At 44.9% G+C, this 21,392-nt stretch overlaps 1 protein-coding gene across 29 annotated transcripts in view; it reads left to right on the plus strand.

Annotated features, from left to right (window-relative positions):
* Positions 1-21,392, plus strand: part of MAGI1 (membrane associated guanylate kinase, WW and PDZ domain containing 1) — a 336,557-nt gene that overhangs the window by 40,548 nt on the left and 274,617 nt on the right. The window contains exon 1 of one of the 29 annotated variants that reach the window (XM_041464761.1): positions 4,806-5,010. The exons of 27 other annotated variants lie outside the window; for them this stretch is intronic. In XM_041464761.1, coding sequence (XP_041320695.1) covers positions 4,893-5,010 — 118 coding nt within the window. In that variant the 5' untranslated portion in view covers positions 4,806-4,892. Of the gene's footprint in view, positions 1-4,805; positions 5,011-14,643; positions 14,747-21,392 lie in introns of those variants that run through there. One more of the 29 variants, XM_041464793.1, reaches the window with a different exon arrangement.

Here is a 21,392-nt window from a genome sequence, read left to right on the forward strand (position 1 = left end):
TCCAGGTCCCTGCCATGCTCCCCAGAGCAGCAGCTGTGGCTGGGTCCTGTGGGTCCCTGCTGGGGCTGCAGTGACACATTGCTCCCATGGCTCTCACCTCCTTGGGATGTGCTCTCCAGGGAGCAGATACTGCTGCTCTGCCTGCAGGGAGCTGAAGTGATCGTGATCATGTATCGAATTCTTAAGTACTTTTTTCTTTTTTCTCTTCTGAGCTTGGGTTTCTTTTTTTGGCTGCAGTTTCCCTTGTTTTATTGGCTGTATGTGCCACTCTTTCCTGCTTAATACTTCATTTCTTGAGAAGTTCAGTCGCAATGCAGTGATCAGCAGGTCTGGCTTTATTGTGAATTCTTCCAAATTCTCCCTCAGTGTCTAGCAGTGTACTTAGGAGAAGCAGAGATTTATTTGCATAACTGGTCAAGCAGAGGTTAGTGTGAAATAAAATACATGCATGTGCTTCTCTCGGCCTCCCCCAGTGCGAGGTCAAGGCTGGCTTATTTTTTCTGAGTCCTCCCATTGTCAGAACCTCTCAGGGATCTGGGCTCTGGTCCACTTGCTGTCAGTAGTAGTTTACTTTGCTTCTCAGTAAATTGTCCAAGTTTGCAAACCTCCCCCAAGGCTATCGTATGACAGCATCCCTCACGTGATGGGTCTGGTAGCAGGAAAAAAAAAATCTACTTTCTTGTAGTCCAGACATACAGCCCTTTCAATTATGTATGAGTGAAGTGCTCAAAGGATGCAAAACCCTTGAAGCTGGCTCAGGTGTCTCTTCTCCCCCCATTCTCCACCCTTCCTGGTGCTTTATCATAGTGATGGGGTGAATTTGCCATTCACTGGGTGAAACAGAGGGAGAGAATGATCTGGAGAAAGCCAGCCAGGGCTATTCCAAGATAACATTTCTGGCTGTGCTGGTCCTTGAGGCACAGCCTCTCTGGTGGAGTACTCCTTGTGGAAGTACTGCCATGCACTTGTCCTCTTCTGGGATTCTTCCTGAAGCAATTACTGCTGCTTGAGACAGACCTGTGGAATGGGAGGACAGATGTTCTGACAACCTCTGGCCTTTCTTCATGGACAAAATGAAGCCCTGAAGCAAGGCAGTTCAGAGCCTAAGTGATACAGAGCTCTCTGAATGGCTGTGGGCCAGGTCAGGTTTTGCCTCAAGTCCTGACCCTGTGGTGAGCCCAGGAAATTCCCCTCTCAGACATCCCTAAAACTTGGACCCAATGTGTTGGTTACACGGGGATCTGCTCCATGAGGTGCTTTGGGCAGGGTCTGAGGGCAGGCTGAAGGGAGGAACTCACCTTCTAGAAGGTCTGTCCCTTCAAAAGGTGGATGGTTATTGGCATGTGCCACTCCTGCCCTTTCTGGTCCTCTCCTGCCTCCATGAGAAGTAACCAGAACTGTCCTCAGGCACTGGGGTGGTGCTGGAGAAGGGACTTGCCAACCACATGCAAGGGCCAGTGTTCACAGCCAATGTGTCCACAGCTTTCCAGTCCCAAATCTCTCCGAGTCATTGTTTGAGAGATTTGCTACTGGAATTCCCTTCCCTGATGGCTGGAGAGGGATCGGAGATCAAAGGAAGGTAGTGATAACAGTGGAAAATGGTTTTTCCACTCCTTCCCTTTGAATGTAGAATGCTTCATTTTGCCTGGAGTTTAGCTACAGGTTACATTTAAAATGTTTGTTGAAGCTGGAAGTGGTTAGACTGGTAGCTTAAAATAAATAAAGGCAGTGACTTGTGACAGTGAGATAGGAGACAGTGGCAGCAGGGTTGTAACTGATTTATTTACTGCAGCCTTGAGAGCAAGAAATATTACAGAGGACAAAATTCCTGTAATGTTTATATAAGGCTGTAAGAAATTGATTACAGCTCAGGTATGTTTTGTTGCATGCTGCTGGGAGGAATCATAAAAGTCATGCAACAAAGTTTTGAACATCATGTTATTGCTGTTCTGCTCAAAAGCCCCATTGGCCACAATGAAAACCTTTCATTTGTTCTTTTTGCTAATTGCAGCTGTGTTGGCTTCCAGCTTCTGTGAGTTGCTGCTTGCAGGATTCAGCTCTTTCAGGCTGCAGTCCTCTGGGGGTGAATTATTTCTTCTATTCTCAGCCATTTAAAACAAACAAACAAAAAACTCAGGATTTTGCGGAAGTGTTTCCCCACAGATGTGTTTGCTTTTAGTTATTATTTGTAATTTGTATTATTTGTCCTCTTCTGTCATACTAAGCACTTTGGAAAGGCTGTCCCTTCTTAATGTTCTCCCCAGTTTATCCCACCTAATCCCATTTTCCCACTGAACCATGCAGGACTGGATGCAGCAGCACATGGTGCCCAGCAGCAGCCCTGGGAGAGGGCAGCTTTCCTGTAGCCTTCTGTCCTGTGGAACCAAGCCCTTCACTTGCATCCTTGTCCTGGAGGATGTTGGGGGTCCTCAGTAGTGGTTTGAATCCCTGGCCAGCCCCTTCATGCAGCTTCAGAGAGAGTATAAGCAATAGATCTTGTCAAGAGTCATTTGGAGTTTGGCATTTATGATGCTCTACAGCCAGAAATGCATCTCCCCTCTCACTGTCCTTCCTCTTGCCCAAGGCAGTGTGTAATAAATCTCTGCCTCTGAGCATCCATAAGCCTCCACTGGTAAATGAAGTTACTTTCACCTGTTTATGTTCTGATATTCTTTCAGGGAACGTGCATTAAATTGTTTTTCAGGTGGATCTCCTCTAAATAAATGGCATCTTGTTTCGCTTCAGGAACTGCAAGGAGCAGTGGAATGAAAGCCACAAAAATAAAATATATGCATTGTTGGTGTCCAGCAAGACTAGAGACTAAAGCTGACAATAAAAGAGACACAGGAGTGCTGTCTTCGTGCCTGCCACCTCACAGGGTCCGTGGTCTCTGCAGGCCTGGTGGAAGGTGTGGTGGAGCAGGCTGGGTTGCTCATGGTTATGCTGAGCGATTTGGGGCAGGGATTTCCTAGCAGTTACCCTGGATTTGAGTTCATCCCTGCAAACACACCGCCCACAGTGCCTTGCCCTCGCTTTTGTTGATAACTTGGAGCTGACTGTAGGTGCTGGTTTGGCCTTTGCTTGGCAGAGGTTGGTGTGCAGAACAGACAAGGTGGTTTGAGGTTATGGAGCCCACGGTGTTTGGCAGTGCTGTTGGAGATGAGGGAGGTGAGTGGGGGCTGAGTGTGCTGACAGACTGTTCCAGCACAGGTAGAACGGGTTTGATCCAAACTTGTTAGTCAATAGCTGAGTTCATGTGTTGCTGCAGCTGCTCTTAGCACACCTCTGCCCATGTCCTCATGTGACTTCAAGGAGAAGAGTCTGGTAAGCTGGACACGGGATTGCTGAGCTGCACAAAAGCAGCTGTAAAATTGTTAACCTGCTAATTTTAAGCCATTGCATTTCTCTGTCACTGGCATCAATGAAAGCAGCACTTGCCACTTATCTCCTGGCATATGCCTATGATTGAGCAGCGGAGAGAGGGATTTAAATTGTCATTTCTAGCTTCACTGATGATCTGACACTCTCTGAGCAATCATCCCACCAGATCTCAGAAGATGGAAGTGCAAATCCCACTCAGTCTGTTTGAACCAAGAAGGAAAGTCAATGGAAGCACATCTGAAATAACCACGAGTAGAGGATTAAATAATACGGCCCTCAGACAAAAGGATTCAGTTGTGTTTATTTTGACATTAAGAGAATGATGTTGAATGGGAATGTGTGTGGCATTGTTTTCAGCATTTCTGGCATTTTGACATGTAGTTTTGTGTGAAAATCAGGTGCAGTCTCTGGTTGCAGAATCTTAAATACGATGATACTTTATTGGAAACTTCTCAAACCATAGAGGTGGTACTTTTGGGAAGACTGAAATATTCACAAATGGTTATCTATGAAGCTGGATTTAATTTCAATACTAGAAAAAGTGCCTTGACATTTTTTATTATTGTTATTGCTTTTATTATTATTTTGCTGTTAAGTGCTGAGTATCTTTGGGCCTTCACTGACTAGAGGGAACTGTAAGAGATTCAGTACATCTGATACTTCCTATGTACAAGATCCAAGCATGGATTTGAGTGCCTGGCCTCTCTAGTAAGGATCTTGATTCATGTAATGTAAACTTAGAATAACAAAATTAGATTCAGATGCTCCCTTCTTGGGTTTTTTGTTTTTTTTTTTTTGTCCCTGTTGCAGTCCTAAGCCAAATGATTTACTGTGGAATATAGTTGAATTGCTTGTTTTATCTCATAAAACAAATACGCCTTTGTTGCTCTCTTGGACTGATGTTTTCCTTAGCTTGCAGTTGTGGCTTAGCTATACCCTTGCTTCCCTCTTGGACTTTTTAATTTTTCTCACACCATGCACAGAGCTCGAGTTTGGCCTTCTCTGCTGGCTGATGAAATTGTCTTTGCCATGCCATAGGAGCCTGCTGCCTAGGCAGTGGAGATACACTGATAAACCCTTTGCTTTTGTGTTAGAATTGGTGTTTTGTTTTGATACGGTGTGTATCATTTCCCATTTGAAACCGCTGTTATTGTATGCTTGGAAAAACCCTCTTACTTGGCATTGGCAAAGGAAGCAGAGTTTAAAAAGAAAGGGGAAAAAAAAACCCCACTTTAATTTAATAAGCAGTATTTCAGGGTTCCTTTTGTTACGTGCTACCTTTTGAACTCTGCAAAGCAGCATGCAGATCTGATCCTCACCAGCGTCACGCGCTGGGCTGCACAAGTAAACACTTTAAATGGGAGGAAGCACCTGCGCATCGCTATTGTCTCTCTTCTCCCATTAGCAAAAGTCTCCAGCCAAACCCTCTCGGCAGTGGGAATCCACAGGCAGAGAGCAAAGCTCCCTGCCCTGGGCTGGAGCAGTGGGAGCACCTCGGGGGACAGCTGGCCATGGAGGGGAGCGTGGGGCTGCGTGTGGACACCCGCACGCGGGTGGGGTACCGGGCACTCGCGCGTCGCCTCGGCAGCGTGGGATGCAGGGATCACAGGGATCACGGGAGCCTGCAAGGTGGGTCTGGGCAAGGTGTGCTCTGCCTGGGATTGTTCTGGGGCTGGGGAGGCTGATGGGCCTTGAGAGCCACAGTGCTCTCAACCCAATGCTCTGGAATTATTGGTGTCCCACTCGTTTGTGTAACCGAGTGCTTGACTTGATTGCTTTCCTATGGAGTTTGTGTTTTTACACCATTCCTTATTGAGGAGCTGGTGAAGTGTCTTATGGGCATAGATAAAACCTACAGCAAGTTTACAAGACAAGGCTTAAAGCTGAAAAAGCCGGTTGAATAGAAGATTGCTAAAGGCCAAAATCTCTTTAATTTACCCAAGACAGGTTGGGAAGTGACTTACCGTGACCCAAAAGTATCTGCAAACAGAAGTGCTGGTATAAAACTTCTTTTGAGCTAGGAAACCAAAACATTAAAAAGTTCATTGATTTGATGCTAAGTTTGGTTAAATTCAGCTTAGAAAATACTAGGATGGGTCTTCTATTTCCATTGCTGCGTTAATGTTGTGGTTTGTGCCTGCTGAGAAATAGTGGGGAGGCATAGAAATCACAGGATAAAGTGCTTAGTGTGATATAGGAAATCTTGTTAGAGTAGCATCACTTTGGGATTTTTAGGTTTTCAGTCTCTGTGAGACATTTTGTGGTGGTGTAGTACCTGGGGAGCTGGAACTACATCTTAATTTATTGAGTGTTCATTTATTGACGTTTGAGATGCCTTTGAAGAGATGTTAGTAATTATTTTATTAATCCTTCTAACATCAGTTTCCATTTAGGAGAAATTGTCTTTGTGCCCTCTAGTGGAAAAACTATTTACTTGAAACCTTCTAAATTGGGTGAAGTTTTTGCAAAGAAAGGTGGAATGTGTGAGAAAAGACACAGAGGAGCAGAACAAGGCTGGAGAGATGAAGGGTTAGAAGAGGTGAACGTGCTCTGTGCTTCCTCTGCTTCAATCCTCCCAAAACTGTAATGGTGATGATATGCACAGACTTTGTCAAATACAGAAGATATCATCCAATATTCACATCAGCTGGACTTGGTGAAATTATTCTAGGTATAATTATGAGGAAAACTTCCTGCTGCACCAAGGGGAGCTGAGCATTTCAGGGCAGGAGAATGGTCACGGTGGGAAGTCTGGAGATGGACCACAGAGGTGGGAGGCTCAGCAAATGAGGCTGGAGAGGGAATACTGAAGGAGCTGTATTTGGAAATATAAGTCTGAGTGCAAACAACACATTTTCTGATGCATAAAAGATTTCTGTAAAAAGGATGATCATTAGCTCTTAGTTGCCACTGGAGAAAAATACCTTGATTTGCCTGAAAAAAAAATATTCAAGGTGCAGACTGGAGAAGAGTTTCTTACGAGGAGGTAATGAAGAGAGAGCAAAAGAAATTGTGAATCTGCTTGCCTGGAGGATTTGCAGAGCAGTTAAAGCAGTGCCTCTTGCTGATGGTGTGATTTCTCCCCCTCTGTTACCCTCTGTCTATCCACCCACTACACAGGGTCTATTTCACTCATTACCCTTCCAAGCTGGACTTTTTATTTCTATTGCTAGAGTTGGTTTCAGGGGCCAGGGGTCAAAACCAGTAGCAGTGTAGTAGGCTATTGCATGGCTTTGGGATATAAATTCTGCTCTCAGTGCAGTCATGAAAACTTCAAGCAGGGATGTAGATCACAAGAAGCTGCTGCTGTCCCATATATCTTCCCTTCTCTGTTTCATTCTGGAGCTGCTCATTTGGGATGCTGAGAGAGCAACAGATGTGAAGGTGATGGAGTCCCCACACCCCCCTCCCATCACTGTCATCCTCCTTTTCCTCGTAGTGGACTGTCATTCTTGTTTATTTTGGTTTGAATTATAATTGCAAAGCCTCTTGCAGTGTTGTTTGTGTGCTGTGTGTCGTGAGTCACTGTTTGTGTTTGCTGCCGTCCGCGTTGCCGATCCTCTCCCCCATCTCACGCTCCCAGTATCCTGGAACCTCTTCTGTTCTGAGTCTTCAGCACTCCTGTGAGTGCAGGAAATAGAAAGCTGTCAGGGAAGATCCAGGATTAGCCTTTTTTTTTTTCTTTCTTTCTTTGTTTTACCTTTCTTCTTTCTGGCATTTTGTAAGGGTCCTTGTTCAAATCAAAAGATTCCTTGGAGATTCCTTCCCTGAGATCTCTGTGCTCAATTAGTCTCTTCTCCTATTTCTACCAGGCAGTGAGATCAATACTGCATTTTCTGGCTTGCAGATTTCAGTAAGGGGGAAAAAATCCTGTTAAAAAGACCTTTTTTGAAGTTACTGAGATGCTCATGTGCAATTCCAGCACCTGCCATCACAGTGGAGGTGTTAATCCCTTCACGTGCTTTATCACTGGGGTGGAGACTTGAGCATTCTGCTCAAGATCATAAGTTTGGACCAATAGGGGCTGACCACACTGGCCTCTGAGAGGGGCTGTGGGTGCCCTGGTGGATGGGAAAGAGAATCTCCATGCCCTCATGGCCTTGGGTGAATCCCTTGTGTTTCTTCTTCTTGCTCCTGGTAAAGTGCCATCATTGCCAGCCAAGAAATTCCTTCAGCTCTGTGCCTGGGAAATCTGAATGGTAACGGCTTTCAAGTCACTCTGTGGATTTATCAAGGAGAAGCAGACAATTTATTTGTGTCAGCTTAATGGAGCTTCAGCTCACAGAGCTCTGTGTGGGAGAATTAACAGTGTGTCTCAAGTCTCTCTCAGGTAGTCCAGAAGCTCAGCAAATGTTTGATTGTGAATCTACTGTAAAATAGCTTCAGGATTCCTGTGCCTCAATTAGCAGCCTTGATAGAGAGCAGGCAGATTTTCAGGTAAAAAAATGTCCATTTTGACTCTTTAAGTGTTCTCAGGTGGCCCACGGAATGTAAATGTTTTACTCTATTTGTAATGCAAAACCTTTTAATTATCTCCAATTCATAAATCCCTCGTTTGTTACTTCACTGCTTGTAAGAGAATGCTCATCTTTTAGTGGGTAGTAATCAGTGTCAGAGGAAATGGGGAATAGATGGTGTGTTTTAAGTGGTGTCAGTTCCAGAACGGGAATGTATAATTTAAGTCACTTACATTTAATCATCCTTTAAACACTGAGTCCCAGCCTCTGCTGCTTGTCTCCCAGGAAGCTGTCAGCTTTTTAATGCCACTATGGCAACACTTGAAAGTTCCTTAAACTGCTCTAGGCTGTGATGTGGCTCTGTAGCATGTGTATCGGTGCATCCATGGCTGATTCTCTGGGCCTGGATGCCGCTGGATGCAGGGGTTGGTTGGGCTCTGCTTCACTCCCTCCCAGCCTCAGTTTTGGAAGTCTCAACTGTTTCACCTTTTTAAGGAGCTGTAACATCTGTTGAAAGTACCACAGCAAATGAAACAGCTGCTGAGGGTGGAATTATGGATCTGGGGTGTGTGTATAACAGCTAAACATATTCTAGTAATTCAGCAGGTTGGAAAATAAAGCAGATCAAGCTGTGTTCATCATGGTCTGGAGCTGTGTGGTGGGGAGGTTTCCTGATGGAGTGAAATTGTGCTGGTTCAGCCTGGGTTCCAGTGCCTGGGAACGTGAGGCTCTGACCTCATACATTTCAGCAGGGAAACAGGGGAATGTGGGGTGCAGCAGGTCCTGATCCTGCTTGGGGAGCAGAGCAGCAGTGCCCTCGGTGCTTGTGGGACCCCACCAGTTGTGACCATTGTGTGTGGGGCTGGTGACATGCATGCAAGACACTTGTGCAAGATTTCAACCTGCACATGTAAATGCATGTATCAATACATGTGCACATATATAAGGGAGACTGCAGGCACTTCAAAAAAGCAGCTGGGAAACCCTGTTTGGGATCACATGGGATTCTGGCCGCTGACTGCCTCCCCTCTGCCTGCTCCCTCACCCATGCACCCACAGGCAGTCTGGCTGCAGATAAAATAATTTAATGCAATTCTTGCTCCCAGCAACTGGTTGATGGCATTAATGGAGTGAGCGGAAGTTCACCCATAAAAAAAATACATCTGGGCTGCTGGGGAGTGAGCCCCACAGTCAAAAATGGTCAGTGGGTTCAGAATTGGTCGCCTTTATTTGCAATTGCCTGTTGAGATGGCATTAGAGCAGACTGGCCATATACGTGGGCAATAGGTAGCTTTTGTTGTGCCTAGCGGTCAAATGCTATAGTCTTAAATTAGAAGCTGCCACTTCTACTTAGAATAAAACTTGCTTTTTTTCTGTCCGTATGAAAATGGGAGCGTTCGGAGCCCGCTGCGCTCGGCGGAATGCGCGGCGGATTTGCCAAGGAGCCCATTAGTGCTTGTGGAGCTTGAGAGCGAGGAGGGGCAGTGGGAAGGAGCATCGTAATGAGCTGGGTGAGGAGTGGATGTGAGGACACGGAGCGCTCGGAGGACACGGAGCGCTGGGAGCCACATTCTGCTGTGGGGAGGATCGGCTGTGGCTGGAGGAGCGGCAAACTCGGGGAGCGGCAAACTCGGGGAGCGGTGGCTCGGCGCTGCTGGCGCCCAGGGGAGCAGCAGGAGAAGGAGAAGGAGCTGGTCTCCAAACTGCCTCTCCCAGAGTGTCCTGCAGCGTTGGAGGTAGTTCAAATGTGGATCAGGAGATGGTGGAGGAGCTTGGGTCCTTCCCTGCCTGCAGCCACTGAGTGAATCAGCCACGGAGGAGGGAAGAGCTGCTGCTGACCCCGTTTCCCTGGGGCTCGGGGGTCTCAGGTCAAGCAGGGTAGGAGGATGGCAAGTTCAAGCTGAGCTATGGACAGGATTCTGCTCCCATGTGATGCCCAGGAAATGGGTGGGAGAACAGCAAACGGGTGTCAGCCGTGGTCTGAGCCCAGCACAGCCCCATGGGAGTGGCGCTGGCTTCACTCAGGCTGCACCTGCTTGGAGCATGGGCAGAACTGGCCCCTCTGGCTTCCAAAAAACCTCTTACAACCACACAGGCTCAGCACCAGCCATGGAGTGGGCTGGCCTGGGGATCCCCTGTGCTGGGACTCCTTCCTGGCAGTGCTGCCATGCCACATCTCCCTTTCCCCACACCAAAGCCATCCTCGATGGGGACAAGAGACCCTCTGTGACCCTCTCTGGTGCCATGGGAATGACCCGTGTCCATCAGAGCACATCTCAGGTTTCTGTCTTGAGGGACCTGCTAGAGGTGTGGTGTAAAAATCTGATAGAGAGGGGCATAGGGGTTTGTTTTTTATTAGTATTCCTTAATTTTAGTAGCACTTCTCTTCCTGGAGTGGCTCAGAGTTGACAGGTGCCACCAGGCTATGCTGTGTTGGCTTTCACTGGCAGTTTAATCTCAAAAATTGGGGGATCTGTAGGGTTTGGGGGAGCAGATCTTACAGTGGAATGTGTAAGCCTTTCGTCTGTGCCTTTAGAGCTCTCCAGGTTGTATTTAGTTTTTAATTTTATTATTTGAAAGATAGAGCACTCTGTAGTGACAGGAGGAACTAAAGGTATAATTGGGAGTTTGTTCTGCTCATGTCACCTTTCTTCATATTGCTGAAGGAGTGGTAAAAAGCACATAATTTCCTTGAATTTATTCACTGCTCCAAATTACTCACAGCATAAATTTCTGGGGAAAAAAAGCAAAAAACAAGCAAACAACTTAGATGTTCATGTAATTTGTAAGATAAGCTCAAAAAGAAAAAAAAAAAGCATTTAGCTTACTTAGTGCCCACTCCCCCTGAGATTTAAAGCAACAGTAACTGTTGAAGGGTTCTTTGCTCTAGGATTTTCTCAGTTTTGTAATGTAAAGGTTCATTTTTTCTTGTTTCCTGGGCAAAAAGATGGTCTGAAAGCCTTTTCCTTAATAAAAGTGCATGTTTCTTCTTTATCGCATGACTCCAGGAGCTGAGTTTTTTTAGGAAAACCATCAGATATGTGTGAAAATCGTCAGTGCTGGCAGCATTGAAGTCGTTAGGGACAAGTTCAGTGCTGTATTTGCTCAGAACTGAGTGTATTGGGACCAGGGAGGTTGCAGCAGTGTGGCGTGCTGAACAGCCTGGCTGTTTGAAAGCTCCTGCTACAAGTGCCCACGATTATATTTTGAAGTTTATTTTCTGCTGCACTTGATAAAACTTCGTTCTTTGCACTGATTGACTTTAAAAGGCAAAATGCTGGAGAAGTGCAAGTAGCTTCTTCAGGGAAACATGGATTTTGCTCTTGGCAAGCTGTTGATGTCAGAGCTGCAAGTGGAGGTGTGCTGTGCACCTCTGCTGTTCGGGGTGTTTGGAGGTTCTCATTTTCCTGTCTCTGGTGACATGTGACTGTCCAGTTGGGTGTCTTGAGGTCCCAAACGCAAGTCCTTGTGCAGGAGGAGGCCAAAGCCATGCTGAGGGTGGCTGGTGTGGCCTCTCAGGCTGCTTTGCTGGGTGTTTGTACAGGAAGACCCAGTTTCAGCTGAATATATTTGAATTTATGATTTTGTGAGCTGGACACTGAGCTCTCCCTGCTTCATGGTAAAGCATGAGGCTGCCAGGTCCTTTCCTGGTGTCAGCATATCCCCCATGCTCAACAAAATTTCCCAGCTGTGCTCTGTGGTGACAGTGACCCTGGGGAAGCTGTGTAGCTCAGGGTTAACCCACACCTGCACCACTCCATCCTCCTCTTGCCTTCTCAGGTAGTTCAACCTGTGCTAAATTTCAGAGTGAAGTGAACCAGTCTCACACCACAGCTCCTGTGAGCACCAGGAGAGACCTGGAGAAAGAAGAGGGCAGGATCACACCTGTGTTAGCTGTGCTCATGCTGACAGCTTCTGTCTGTACTTCTGTGCTACCAGTACCCAGGGACTGGACTTGAGTCCTCTGCTTTCAGTGTGACTGAGCTGCTTCTGCTCCCCCTGAGATCCAGCTCAATTAAAAGGGCATATTTACAGGTTGGGAAGACCTGGGGAAATGGCAGATATGCTAAAAATATATAATTTACAAGGCAGATATGCTAAAAATGGGCATTTCTGTGGCTGGACATGCACATCAGCATGCCAGCTCAGGCCCAGCTGGCTGGGGGGGATGTCAGGCACTGCACAGGCACTCAGGGGAGCCCTGGTCCCCATCCCAGCCGTCTGGCCAGTTTGGCATCGGTGTCTTGCATGGATAGCACATTTATGAGAAGTTGGCTGGTTTAGGATTTTCACCTGAGGTGCAACATGGCCGTGTTGTGGGGATCTTGCTGTGCACTGGGCACAGAGATCCCTCCAACTGGGAGGGCAGAGGCTGCTCAGCCACCTGTGGGCTCGTGTGCTGGAGTGAGGCTGACATAAGGAGGCTGGGTGGAAACTAGATCAGATTCTGATGCAAGATTTCTGGCAGCCTCCAGCTCCAGGGAAGCAGCAGTCCCTGAATCAAATGTGCACTTCCAGCTGTGGGGAAGCAGCCTGCCTTTTTCATCCTTCTGCCTGTTTTCCTTTCTGATCTGTAAGGTTTCACATCTCGGCTCCAGCAGCTTTGGTTCTATTGCTGGCACTGTTTGGATACTAGAGGAGACTTTTTTTGGCAGTCACTTGAGAACTGTTCCTAATTTGCCTAAGTTCTGGGTTTACAGTGATGCAAGCAACATGATACTATTTAGCAGCTCTAATAGAGGTCAAGGTGCTGTTGTCTTAGGTATTGTAAAAATGCCTTGTAAAAGGCTGTACATTATTCAAATGGGCTACAGGGAAGGCAAGCAAAAGAAGGAATAAACCAGGACCTCACAGCTGCTCCTTATAGATGTGAAGCTGAGGCACAACCAAACGTGCAGGTATGTTTTGTCAGCACCTGAAATGGGACCCAGCTGTCCTGAGTTTTGCACTAAATGACTTTTTGTCCATAAAATGGACAAACTCTGATTTAGAGTTAATTGCTAAAACAAGCTAAGGCTGTGTGCACTTTGCTCATTGCTTTATCCCCCTTGGATTTTAAATGCTTTGAAAGGGATCCTGGGTAAAGCTCATCCATGGCTGGGACATCCCTAATCTGCTTTCAGGGAAGATTTTTTTCCCCTGAAACCTGGCCAGGGAGGAGGTGGGAGCATGCTCAGTGTCCCAGGTATGAAGCAGAGGCCGCACCCTCTACAGCAGCTCATCAGTCTCTGCCTGGGGATCCCAAAACTCAGCAGGGCAGCCACAGAAGGCAGCAGGTAAGGAATGCTGAGCTCTGCTTGCGCTGAGCCTGGGCAGGTTTTGTCTTCTCCCTAAGATACAAGGAAGAGGCTTGAGTAAGAGTGAGTGAGACTGGGAAGAGTTTCTGAAGGTGCATCCCCCAGGCAGCTGCTGCAGCTCTTTGTTTGCTCCTTCTCCCCATCCTTTGGAGCCATGTTGAGAGCTGGGGTGATTGAGTTTGTTTCTGAGGAAATTCCTGCTCTGTGGGCTGTCAGGGCACAGCTTGGCCCATGTCTGCATGCTCAGTGCCATTGTCAGCTTTGGCTTCTGCTTATATTTTTGGAAATTAGGTTTACAACCTGCAAGTTTTATCCAAAAAATCTGTTAGTTTTTTGGGGGGTTTTTTTTGTTTTTTTTTTTTTTTTTTTTTTTTTTTTTTGGGGTTTTTTTGGTTTTTTTTTTTTTTTTTTTTTTTTTTTTTTTTTTTTTTTTTTTTGGGTTTTTTTTTTTTTTTTTTTTTTTTTTTTGGGGTTTTTTTTTTTTTTTTTTTTTTGTTGGTTTTTTGTTTGTTTGGGTTTTTTTGTGCTTGTTTTGTTTTGTTTGGTTTTTTTTGTTTGTTTGTTTTTGTTTTTTTTTTTCCTTAAAAAAAAATACTCCTCTATTTCTTACTTCTCTGAAAACAGTACAATTCTTGCCCTGGATGTTGTTAGGTGGCTGCCAGAAAGGGCGGTGCTCTGATCCTGTCCTGGTGTAGCTAAGAACTTGTGTGTGTTCTTTGCAGCATTGAAAGCCTAAATATTTATGTTACAGTTCTGGTCCCTTGCCATGATCTTTACTTATATATCATTGTGGTTATAGTTCCTAAATGATTTGAGCTCTAATAAATAGTTTATTCTGTTTCATATCAACAAGCCAAAATAATAATTGATCTTTCAGGATATAAACTCCTTTTATTACTTGAGGTATTGTTTGCTTTTACGGTTCAAGTTGTTTACAAGGAATTGTTTTTATGCAATATATTGTTCACTTGTGTATTCCGAAAGAACAACAATAAAACATCATTGTGCTCCTGGTTTCCCTTTGAAAAGGCAAAGCAGCCCTCCAAGCATGGCTGCTTTCCGTGCTGTAATGGTTCTGTGCTCTTTACCATTGTGTTCCTTAAATAAAAAGCACAAGATGATCCTGCCGTACAGAAACACAATTGTTTCTGTAAACAGTGTGTGCTCTGGTATCTGTAGCAAGTCACTAGTTATTATTTTGTCTTCTTAATGAGAAATCAAGTTGCTGATACTTCCTTGCTTTTTGGAACTAATTGTTCCATGACTTTAAAAAGCACTTAATATAATTGGGAGTCGTTAACTTCTGATACAATGTGATGTAAGTGGAGGAAGTCCCTGTCTGAAGGGCTCTCATGGCACATATATCCCAGCAAGGCTTGCTCTGGATGTGCCTTCAGTGAATTCCTTAAATCCACAGCCTCCTGTTGCTTGCTGCAGGAGCTGAGGCAGGGACCAGCCTGCCCATGGGCATTGGGTAAGGCTCATGAAATTGGGAAAACTTGTGTTTCCCAGAGCTAAGCAGGGGCCCAGAGAGCTGAGAGAGCTCAGCCATGACCTGTTCTGTGTTCCTGCCTTGTGCCTGCACGTCCTGGACATCACCAAGGGTCCAAGGTGGAGGTGGCTGGAGAATTTGTTCTCTGCTTTGGAGGGCTGGTGATAAATGTCGGTCCCCCCCAAGTCATCTTGTGGGCAATGGAAATGATTCCCAGGTGGCTGATGGGGAAAGGATTGGTTGGCATTTAAAGAGGAGTGCTCCTAAAGGCAGAAAATGCTCGTGAGGTGAGCCTGTGGGGCAGCATCCCTGGGACTGAGGGGCCAGGGCAGTGCCAGCAATGGGCCCAGCTCTGGGGAGAGGAGGGACATGCCCAAGAGGTGCCACAGCTGAGTAAGGGCTGTAAATCCTCCTGGAACACTCGCAGGTGCTGGAAGGTGCTGAGCTGCAGCAGGACAGGTGGGATGCAGGGGTCTGGGAGAGGGAAGGGTCTGAGCTGTGTGGGAGCTGCTGAGCTGTGTGAGAGCTGCTGCTGCCCTGCCTGCCCCTTGCCCGGGCAGGAATGCAGCAGCCAAGTTGTTTTTCTTCGCCAGGCAGAAGGGGTTGACGTATTTTCACATCCAAATCTTACTACTAGGCGTGCTGCTCACTTTGGTAAGCATTACCCCAGCCTAGAAATACTGACTGCTATCACTTGCTGTGTGCTCAGTGCTCTTTCCAGCAGCAGCTTTGTCACAGCCCGTCGGTGACAAAAGCACCTGAGGAGGGCATGGGCTGGTTTCCCTGTGAGGATCCCTGGGCTCTCTGCTGCTTCCAGCACTGCTGGCAGCTCTCCTGGGTTCTGCGCTTGTCTGATGGCAGGGCAAACTTTGGGTTAGCTCATCATCCATCCTAATCAGGTGCTTTTTAAGGCAGAATGTTTCTTTCTTTTTCCGTTTTTCCTTCTCCTTTTCTGTCTTGAAGTAGCAGTGCTGCAGCCCAGAGGCTTTACGTTCCCTCTGCAGAATCTTCTGACAGCAAAGCTTGAGGGACGTGTCCCTGCTGTAAAACACTCTCAGATCATTGCAGAAAAGAGAGATTACAATCCCTGCTATGTTTTGCATGCCACAGCTTGAAACCTTCAAGCCTGAAAGGTGGGCTGCCCAGCTCCTGTCTTCCAGAGGGAGCCTTTGAGAAGATAAAGCTGCTGTCTCTTGCTGCTTCCTATCTTCCTATCTCCACCTCCAAAACTGTTTCCCTGTGAATGAGTGTAATGGTAAAACAAAGCCTGGCAATAAGTGCCCTTCCAAAATGTGCATTTTCAGTCTTCTGATCTTGCTGCCTTTTGTCTCTGGGCTCTTCTGACCTATTCATGTCAAGAGAGCAAAGACTCTGATAAATTTGTACAGCCCCTGCATAGTCTAGGAGAAGGTTTAATTTGATCTGACGTTTACTAATCTGCCAAGACTTTCAGTGATTTGTTTTCATACCAAGTTGAGTTTTATATCCCATAGAGAAATGGGTACATTGGTAACAACAGCAAGTGTATGAAGCCAAAAATTTGTGTTCATGCACTTGAAAATTCCTTTCTGCTTGCTTTTTATGGGGATTTATTGCTCTTGCTAATTGTCAGGTTGCTAATTTCATTCACCTGGTAAAGTGCTGGCAGAGTCTTAGCTGTGAATTACGTGAGCCATTTTGTTTGGTTTAGTCTTGCATTGCATTCATATTTTCCTAAGGCTGTTGCCTTAACACACTGGCTGTAAAAGTGATTCCAAATACCAGATCGTTTTTCTACCCACCACATGTGACTGGTCTGACAGCAAGTTGTGTACAGATATTCTTGAATTTATGTCCTTAAATGGCTCTCACACTACAGGGGGAAATTCCTTAATTATTTATGTGTTTCTCAAACTTTGTGAACAAATTGGTGAAACAGTATTCTCCAATGCATTTTTTGTGCTTTTTGTTGGTTTGTGTGTTGTTGGTTCTTTTTCCCCCTTTCAACTTCTTTTAAAATTCTATTACTTCTTTTATATATTTTAAGATACCCTGATTAGGTACTAGTAGAAAAAAAAATTGTGTTTGGATCTGGAATCTGCATTCAATGAAGTCACACTAGGAGTTTACCTGAACCCCTGGATTAGAAAAAATAATTTCACAGTTCTAATTGCTGTATCTGAAGCCTAGGGGATGATGATCCCTTTTTTGTAAATATTGTTCCCTTACAAAAATCCATAGTGATGGCAAAAATTTGACGTTGAAAGTTTATACATGAAAAAAAATCAGTTGCCCTTTAAAGGAAAAAAAAAAAAAAGAAAGACCAAACCAAGAACATGCACCCTGTCCTTACGCTGCTGATTTTGACTTCAAGCCTAAACAATGTATTGCCTGCCACAAAGCAAAGCATAGGGATAGATCTGACTGGAGAGATTCCTGTGCCACCACAGGTGCTCATTTGGATTCTCCCATTGGTTTAGATTGGTTTTCTTGTTGTGAGGGGTCTGTTCTGAAGTTGAGACATTGGGCTGAGGTTTCCAGGACTGTGTTTGAGGTGCGTGGGTGGCTGCAGCCCCTCACCAAGGTCTCTGCTGTCACTGCACTGGGGACTTTGCTGCTCCCTCCAAGTGAAACCCAAATCAGTGCCCAGTGTGTGACCTTATGTTATGTCAGCTTTTATTGCCCAGTTTCCATATCTGTTTCCTTCCTTGCAAGCCCTCCAGCTCCTTGCTGGATGGAGCACAGTGGGGACTCTGTTCCCAGCTTGGAGTGAGGTGATGGTGCCCACCAGGACACGTTCACCCCTACCAGGACAGAATCAGCCTTGTGCCACTCTGCTCTCCTAACTCCAGTAGCATCCCCTTTCTGTGGGGAAAGGGCTCCAGCCAGCATGGCCAGCTCCAGGGCCTTGTGGCAAATCATCAGCGTCCTTGTTTTATTTCCTCAGATTGCATTTCATTAACCTTTAGCTTGCTTGCTCACTGCAAACTAATTTCTGACAAGCACCTGAGGGAGCTTGGTGTTTCTGGCCTCCTCCACCCTGCTGTGCTCACCATCAGTGTGCACTCCACCTTCCAGTGGGTGCTTGGAAGTGCTGGCTGAGCTCCTCAGCATCCTCCTGCTCACCTGCTGCAGCATCCCTGCCCAGAGCCAGGGAGGGATGCCTGCACTGAAGCACTGGGGAAAGGTTTCCAGCCTGGTAAATGCAACAGCAGTCGGGAAGGTGATCATTCTTTCTGGAATTAGTAAAATGTTAATTGGCTGCCAGTAAACCTGAGTCAGGCACAGCTGCCTGTGGGTTTGGTTTGGTTTAAAAACTATTCAGGGTAAAATCTGTTGACAGCTTAAAGCTGTGTAGTGCTTTTAAATTTGTTTAAATTTCCATATTCTCACCCTGAGTAAGTTGGCAGAAGGTCTGGGTTGCTCATCGAACCATATTACTCAGGTTTTGGTATCAGCATATTCACTGAACACTTGGCACTTTACAATTGCAATGGCTTCTTTTTAAGCAATTCTTTTGATTATTAAATCAGAGGGATTCTGATGAATTAAGAGATTAATTAATCACGTCTGTGTTCTTTCTTCAGGTTTAAAAATTAATACCAAGTTTTGAAGACAAAAGGTTTTTTAGAAAGGCAGCTTTTAGAGAGACTTCTAATAGCTAACAGAATACTCATATCATTTTGAACATGTAGGGAAACTCTGAGCCACTCTTTACAGTGGCTTTACATAAATCCTTATTTACAGTAAATCCTTATTCTTCATTATGATTTTTGCGGTGTATAACTCATTAAAAAAAAAAATCACAACTCTTTATTTTCTCTCCTTCCAAAGAGAGATTATTCTCCATTTTGTTAAGTGCTGTAAACTGGGTAGGAAAGGTGGCTCTGAGTAGAACTCCCTCCTCTTGCCAGTGGTTCTGCTGGCTGTCCAGAGTGGCAGAGCAGAGTCTGTCTGTCCATTTTGGGGAACACATTCTACCTTTGCCCAAATGTAATTTAACTGGGAGTGTGGCATTAGTGGGGAATGATGCTGAAAGCCAGGGTGCTCTGCAGTCAGGTGGGGCAGGCTTTGCAAGGCACTCACAAAGCCAGTGCTAGTAAATACATTTAAATACATTAATAGTCAGTATTTTGAACTGTAAATGAGAAAAGATGGTGAACTAAAGGCGAGTCCTCCCTTAATTTCAGCTACTGCTGCTCTTTAGTTTTACAGTCCCTGAAACATTCTCCTCCCCTTAACTCCTGTTATTTTTGTGGGGCTGTGGCACATCCACAGAGTGCAGAGGCATCAGCAGAGAACTGCTTAACATAGTAAAGACTCCTTTCCCTCCCTTTCTTTTTATCTCCATCTCCTTTTTTTTTTTTTTTTTCTTTAATGACCTGGCCAGTGCACTGAAGAGTTTGATTCTGAAAGCCTTAAAAATGCTGGTTCAGGCCCAATTGCCTTTATAAGCCAAGGTTAAGTATGATGTAGGTTTTAAATGTGTCAGAAGAAGCTTATACATACATAGCTTGCTTTATGTCTTCAAATATTTGACATATGCAAAAAAAAAAAAAAGCTGTAACTCTTTGCTCACTGAGATGCTTTTAAAAGAAGAAAAAGAGAGATTCTTCAGTTGCTTTCGCCATGCTAAATGTTACCTCATTAATTCAATTTGATATTCATCATCAGACAGTGCAGTTGGCAAAGTTCATCCCCTCTTCACCCAGGCAGGATGGACCTGGGCAATTAATGGCAAAGTGGAGCTGTTTGAATGGTCTTTGGAGATGGCTTCTGCAAAGGAGGAGGTTTTCCACATGAAATATCACCTTGTTATCCTGACCAGGAGGCTGTTTGTTTAAAGGCCAAGAGCATCACAGCGTTCTTAGTTCTCATGCCCAGAGTTTGTTGTCCAGGAATTTAGCATCTTTGTTAACTGTTTGCTGGACAAAGGTGATTTTAATGCTGTATATTAAGGTAGGCTTTCACAACTGGCACAGCTGGGAGAGTGATATGGGACTTGTCACTGTCTGTTATTACGGAAAGTCTCTTTAAACATATCTTAATCATCTTTTCTATACAGAAGTACCCTCTTTTGTGCTCTTTTTGTTCAAGCAATTGGGAGATTATGTTCTTATTAGTCCACTCTTAAACAGCTACAGATTAAAAAAGGCTTTTTTATTAAAGCTCCGTTGTAATTTTGCAAGTAATGCTTTGTCAGGAAATCGAATACTCATTTTTTTTACCAGAGTGGATAATTAACCACTGAAGCAATTTATCAAATGTTACCCAGTGGGTTCCCTGTCATGGAAGACGTTAAGTCAAGGATTGATGTATAGGGAAATGCTCTAGTTAAAGCAGAAGCCAGGGAGGAATTGATTGATATGAAGTGGCCTTTGTTACGTGGGGAGATGGGAATAGATCATCTCGGGATCCCTCAAGGCTATAAATCCATATGAATCTGTTACCTGTAAATACTGATAGGAGATTAGATCTGCATGTGTAAAATGTTTCTAATCCCTCTGAGTGACGGGGGTGCCCTATTGAGGCATTGTCCTGGTCCCAGCACGGTGTCACCTTGTGAATTAGTGGGGTGATTTAATGAGCACTCCTGGTGGCTGCTCTGTGTGTGATCACCAAAGTGAGCCTGGCTTGGCTGGAGAGAGGGGAGATCAGGTGCTCAGAGACCAGGATGTCACTGCAGGAAAGATTTCACAGTGAGAACTATCCTCCTTCACTATTGGCAAAAAGCCTCTCCAAACTGAAATAATGAATACCTGTTTCTTTTAGGCTTTTTTTCCCTAAGGCAAAGCATCAGTGTTGAGGAATTTTATATATATGATCTATATACCATATATAATATATATATAAAAATAAAAATATATATAACATACGCCATATATAAAAACATATATAACATATATAATATATAAAAAAGCATATATAATATAGATTATATGTCTTATATATATAAAGGCTAAATGTATTTTTTTTCTCTGTGCTTTTTTTTGTTGAATGCATTTACTTGCTCACTTTCTTTACTAGGAGAAAACCTTGGAGGCTTTCAGGTTTTAATAACCCCTGGCTTTGAATTCCATCCAGTTCTGGTTGTAAAGTGAATCCCCCCATTTTACAGCTGAGTAACTTTGGGAAGTGTTAGAAACCTGCGACCTGATTTGCCCTTCAGCATCAGGGTACTCCACATGTTTTGTAGGATTACTGGGAGTGTGCTTAAGAAAATGTTTTTCTATTTGTGCTTCTCTGCTAGTCATTGGATTCACACTAATGGTTATCTTTACTTTGTATTAGCATTTATATAATCACAGATTTATTTGAGCTGCAGCCTGTTTTGAAAGCGATTGCTGGCTGAGTGATGGTGTGGCTGTGGTTGGTGCAGGGGGAGCCTGCCCATGAATACTAAATATTCTTGGAGTGGTACTTTGTACTGGGGCTTAATGGAAGGGCTGTCTTTGATCCAATCACTTTGTTATTAAGTGTTGAGAGGGCACCTGTAGTTGAATAAGGGGGTGAGAACTTCATAATGGACTTTAGAATCAAGGTGCTTAGATGTAAAAACAGATTTAAAAAGCCCAGAGTTGGTTGTTTACATGGGGGTTTACTGTGAGTGGTTTGTTTTCCAGCAGTGACTCTATATTTACTTCTCCCCTCTTCCTGCAGCTCGGTGTAACTCTGCGTGTCCCAGTCCTCCCCAGTGAATGTAGATGCTGGGATTTGGGTTCTGTCCCTGTGCTCTGCACATGGAAAATGCTGCTGGAGCCTCGGGGAACCCAGCTCTGCTTTCAT

Source organism: Pyrgilauda ruficollis, unplaced genomic scaffold (genome assembly GCF_017590135.1).
Source record: "Pyrgilauda ruficollis isolate IOZ18807 unplaced genomic scaffold, ASM1759013v1 scaffold10, whole genome shotgun sequence".
Lineage (NCBI taxonomy): Eukaryota > Metazoa > Chordata > Aves > Passeriformes > Passeridae > Pyrgilauda > Pyrgilauda ruficollis.